The sequence below is a fragment of the Procambarus clarkii genome, chromosome 13 (assembly GCF_040958095.1).
Source record: "Procambarus clarkii isolate CNS0578487 chromosome 13, FALCON_Pclarkii_2.0, whole genome shotgun sequence".
Classification (NCBI taxonomy): domain Eukaryota; kingdom Metazoa; phylum Arthropoda; class Malacostraca; order Decapoda; family Cambaridae; genus Procambarus; species Procambarus clarkii.
Genome location: NC_091162.1, coordinates 249,003 through 254,637, shown reverse-complemented (window position 1 = coordinate 254,637; position 5,635 = coordinate 249,003). Strand labels below are relative to the sequence as shown.

General features: G+C 31.8%; 1 protein-coding gene across 1 annotated transcript; it reads left to right on the top strand.

Annotated features, from left to right (window-relative positions):
• Nucleotides 1-269: 269 nt before the first annotated feature.
• On the top strand, nucleotides 270-749 carry LOC138364520 (uncharacterized protein C3orf38 homolog; the record flags this gene model as incomplete). Its single annotated transcript, XM_069324173.1, has 1 exon — nucleotides 270-749. A coding segment is annotated over exon 1 (480 nt), but the record flags the coding sequence as incomplete, so codon positions are not given.
• Nucleotides 750-5,635: the final 4,886 nt, after the last annotated feature.

Sequence of the window (5,635 nt, the reverse complement as noted above, 5' to 3'; positions counted from 1 at the left end):
ACCAAGAATATAATTAAAAATCCTAAACAATGTAGTTTTATGGGTACTGCAGAACGTACAAATTTAGGAACAGTACAATGTCAATGTGATTCATATATAAGTACACTATTACAGCATCAGACAGAAGAGAGTGAAATTAAAACTTTTACTCAAACAAATAATGAAAAAAACAACCTGTCTTATGTGATGATGTTCCTAAAACTTCTATTCGAACTAATAATGAAAAAAACAAATTTGTATGTGGTGTTCTTTCCTCAGTAGAACATAAAATGGAAGTTATAAGAAGTGACGAGTTTATACAAAAATTTTGTAAGTGGTATTTTAGAATGATTAATCGTTTGCAGCCAGAGTGTTTCCACCTAACTGGAGATACTTTTCGAGGTGATATTTTTTATGACAACAGTTACACTGATATTTACTTAATTGGCCAGTCAAATAGTGAGAGACATGCTTTTGGAGGAGGAAATACTTTCCAACTTTTAAAACAAACATTTCAAGAGTATAAGATTCAGTTCAGTCCTAATTTAGAAAATGGAATACAAGCTTATCAATCCAATTTTGGTATGGTCAAAATCAGTTGTTGTGGCACCATACATATCCGAAACTCATGTGTGGGAATTTTTGAACAAGAAACGGGTATGGTATGCAGTCCAAATGATCATGTATGGAAGATAATGTATATAAAGATAAATTTAAAACATGCTAGTACACATAAACCTCCAAGTCTACCTTCATGTCAAGTGTTTGAAATTAAAATTTGAAATGGGTTTTTTGGTTAACAACGAATAAATAACAGAATAAGTGAAATCTATAGACTTTACTTCTCCGGGATGTAGACGTATTCTGTCAGGATATTCTTTTTGATTTATAAATATACTATTTTAATTAATATAATCGCAAGATAAAGATTGTGTAATAACATTATGTACTTTTGAATAATATTATATATATTTTTTTTTCCAAAGATATAAAATATGGGTTCTGTAGTAAGATATAACCATTAAGGTTCCTAGACTCATCACAAGGATAACTAGTGGCACTAAAAGGCAAGTTATTTCAGTCAAACTAAAATGGAATGGAATTGGTGTATATATGACATGAATAGTATGGTTTGCTCCCATTTAGATCTATTTTCTAAACATGTTATTTTCATGTTTTTTCCAGGAGGATATTCTAGCAATAATCATCATGGTATCGTCCTCCAAAATCACCAAAATCAACAAAACCCCTAAAATTATCAAGAAAAATCCCACTTTTGATGATAAATTTTTTGAACTTTTAATTAATGAGCGAGTGAAGAAAGTGGTGGACATGCTTATCAGTGTCCATGGTATTCATGGTAAAAGGAAAATTTATATCATCTCCAAGTTGGAAGATTGCTGGAATATGAGATCAACTATTCCACTAAAGCGAGACACTTATATAAATTTATGTTTATCATTGTTAAGAGATCCAGCATATTCACATGATACTCTTAGGAAATTTAATGTTTTAACCCATAATGAATGTGGTGATTACATGTTTGGACATCCTGTTATAGTCAATGATAACCAACGAACAGGAAGTCAGATTGATATTCAGTACTCATGTTCGGAAGTGATTATCGGGACAGTGACTACTGAACAAGGACTGGTCAATGGTTTCATAAATACAGGAAAAATTACATTTACAAGTGTTAGGTGTACCTTTCTTGAATATTCAAAGGCTAAAAAATTCTATGATATGTTCATTTTAAATTGAACTATATATATATTTTTTTTTTTTTTTAAATCAGTTCATATTGAGGTAGGGTTGATTTTAGGTTTGGTCATATAGATATTTAGGTAAGGCTGCGATATTGACACTACTAAATACCTAACCATAAAAATACCTTTATGGTTTATATGACAGACAATCTGTAAAATATTTTTTAATAAATAGAATCATCCAGTCTGCTATATCTATGTGGTTTTCATGTGAACCCTGTTTTGTTATAATAAGAATAACTTCATATATAATGAAAAAATTCTAATACAACTATATATTTATTTATTTACCATAATTTTTGAAAATATATTTTCAATTTTCTTCTATAAATTTACCATGGTCTGTTACTGTAGGTGTTTACCACAGCTCTGTTTTTGTATATTTATACCAGGGGAGCCAGACAGATCACTGATAAGTGATCCAGTCACCAGAGACACTAGTGTGTTGTACCAGTAACCAGACACACTAGTGTGTTGTACCAGCTTCACACCAGTGGGCTATTTAGAATTTATTTCAGAAAAATTATGGTAAATCGCAAATACACAAATAAACAAAGAAAACAACTATTTAATCATAGAAAGAAATTGGTATAGGTTATAAAAAAAATTGAATAAAAATCTTCTAATTGATAATAATAAGATCAATGACAAGTTTTTGCTAGGCCTAACTCTAATTATGAATCAAAATTTATGTTTAAAACTTTCAAATTTTTCTTCATTCCAATATTATGGAAAAGATAATATACTCCATATACATCCTGTATTATGTGAAATGAAGCCACTAGGTTTACTGGGCCAGTCATTAGATTCACTTTATCTTTCAAAGAAAATTATACCTAAAGAAATTCAGATAATATACATTAGCCCTCATCATATTTTTTCTCATGAAACCAATGGCCAAATTACAGCTGATTTACTCTTAGGTGGTTTCAAGAATAATATTACGCCACTTTATCTCTTAAATGAACATGATCTAAATTCCCTTGTTGCAAATCCCTCTCACAGATTTAGACTTATAGATGGTCGATCGGTAGAAATGTTTGATAATATGTGGAAGCTAGGAACTAATGATTGTGCAATTGATAGTAAAGATCATAATAATGATTTATTGGGAATTCGTCCCATTTTGGGCTTGTGTGATTTATTTTCTATTTCGAAGCGTTTAATATATTTAACCCAATTGAGCGATTTGATCAATAAAATTCACCAAGTATTTAATATAATTAAATATTTTCCCTATCTAATACATCCATATCGTTTGCTGGTTTCTGAAACAGGGAAATTTTATATTATGTCATTTAGTCTCCTTCATTATTTATTTTCACCTCATGCTGAAACCAAAAAAATTAAAGATATTGTGTTTTCTCATCCCCAATCTTTAATACAACGTACTGAAAATATTGAAAATATTGAAAGTAATACTCTAAATAGAATCAAAGTTAAATGCAAAGAAAATTTAATAATAGGTAGCAAAGACTTCAAAATATATCATAATTATTTAGCTCAAAGTAATTGTCGTCTACTTCTCGATATGTTACACTCTCTATTTGTAACTATTATATGGATTGCTAATGGTGGAGGAGTTATACATAAACAACATACATTGGTACGCAATTATTTGACCTTACAAGGGAATATTACCTTAAAACCCACTCACTCCCAAAATCCATATAAAGTTACATCACGAAAACCTATTCATAATCCTAGACTACCTTCTTCTTCCCAACCACCATCTCAACTTGAACTAACATCATCTCCACCATCACCATTATCTAATAATGTTAATCAACAACTGAATTGCCAGAATCCATATGGTTTATGTCATGCACAGATTATTTACAGTTCATTCCATACAGATGAAATCAAATGTAATGTGGCTCAACATGTTCATAATTATGGTTGCCTTCATTTGTTGAATTATACTCCAACAGTTCTTGAGGAAGCCTTTAGTGAAACATTAACATCACACAGAGATAATATTCTAACTGATGTAATTGAAAATGAGATCAATATAATTTTAGCATTTATATCACAGATAAAAAAGGAGCTCGAGTCAACAATAATTTAATATATATATATATATATATATATATATATATATATATATATATATATATATATATATATATATATATATATATATATATATATATATATATATATATATATATATATATATATATATATATGCAGTATAACCACATATGAAAAATAGAAAATGCTTAACGCGTTTTCGGCTAATTCGCCTTCATCAGAGCAAAGTAGAATGAAGATAAGTTTGCTGATCAGACCTTTATATCCGCCTGGGCAGATCACCTGACCACCAAAAATAAGTGGAGGAAAGGAATTATAAGAAAGAAGGTAACTGCAGAAGGCCTATTGGCCCATACAAGGCAGCTCCTTTTAATATCTCCAAGTGCCATACGTGTTTAAATGATTGCTATATTGTTTTGACGTGCTATATTGAGGCTTAAATAGGGATCCAACTTGTACATACCGGGGCTCACATTAAGGCTGTTGTTACAATGTTTGATCAGAGCAGACTCGATCACGTTTCGTTCAACAAAATCCTTACTTTTAACAATACATTTTGCCCCTGTGAAGTCGATAGAATGATTACATAAACTGGAATGTAAATACAATGCACTGGATTGCTGGGCTGTACGAATAGCATATGAATGCTGTTTTAAACGCGAGGAAAGAGATTTACCAGTCTGGCCGATGTAAACACATGCACACTCATTACAAGGGATGGAATACACACAACCTGCTACAGACGAGGGCGAGTTCTTAATTAACATGGACTTAACTGTATTATCATTTTTGAACACTAGATTAATATTAAGGTTCTTCAGGGCTGGGGCAAGATTTACTAGACCCTCAGAATATGGTAATACCAACGAATTTTTCAGTTCTGGTTTCGACTTAGTAGTCTGTTTGTAGAAAGTCCTTTTTGCTTGACCAAACGCAAGATCCAAGATCGATTTTGGGTATTTTAACTTCTTCCCAATTTCAAATATATTTGCTATTTCTTCATCGAAAAATTCCGGACTACAAACTCTCAGTGCTCTGAGAAACATACCAGAAAAAACTGCCCGCTTGACCTGAACATGATGATTTGAATAGAAATGTACATACGAGCACACATTGGTAGGTTTCCTATACACATTGAATTTGAAACTTCTACCAATTCTATGAATCATGATGTCTAAAAAAGGCAGAACACCATTCACTTCGTTCTCAATTGTGAATTTAATTGACGGAACCAGCGAATTGATTTGATTGAGAAAATCAGTTTCGTCACGATTAACCGGCCACAGGCACAAAATATCGTCAACGTACCTGTACCAAAGCACAGGTACGAATCATGATGTCTTTTTTAGACATCATGATTCATAGAATTGGTAGAAGTTTCAAATTCAATGTGTATAGGAAACCTACCAATGTGTGCTCGTATGTACATTTCTATTCAAATCATCATGTTCAGGTCAAGCGGGCAGTTTTTTCTGGTATGTTTCTCAGAGCACTGAGAGTTTGTAGTCCGGAATTTTTCGATGAAGAAATAGCAAATATATTTGAAATTGGGAAGAAGTTAAAATACCCAAAATCGATCTTGGATCTTGCGTTTGGTCAAGCAAAAAGGACTTTCTACAAACAGACTACTAAGTCGAAACCAGAACTGAAAAATTCGTTGGTATTACCATATTCTGAGGGTCTAGTAAATCTTGCCCCAGCCCTGAAGAACCTTAATATTAATCTAGTGTTCAAAAATGATAATACAGTTAAGTCCATGTTAATTAAGAACTCGCCCTCGTCTGTAGCAGGTTGTGTGTATTCCATCCCTTGTAATGAGTGTGCATGTGTTTACATCGGCCAGACTGGTAAATCTC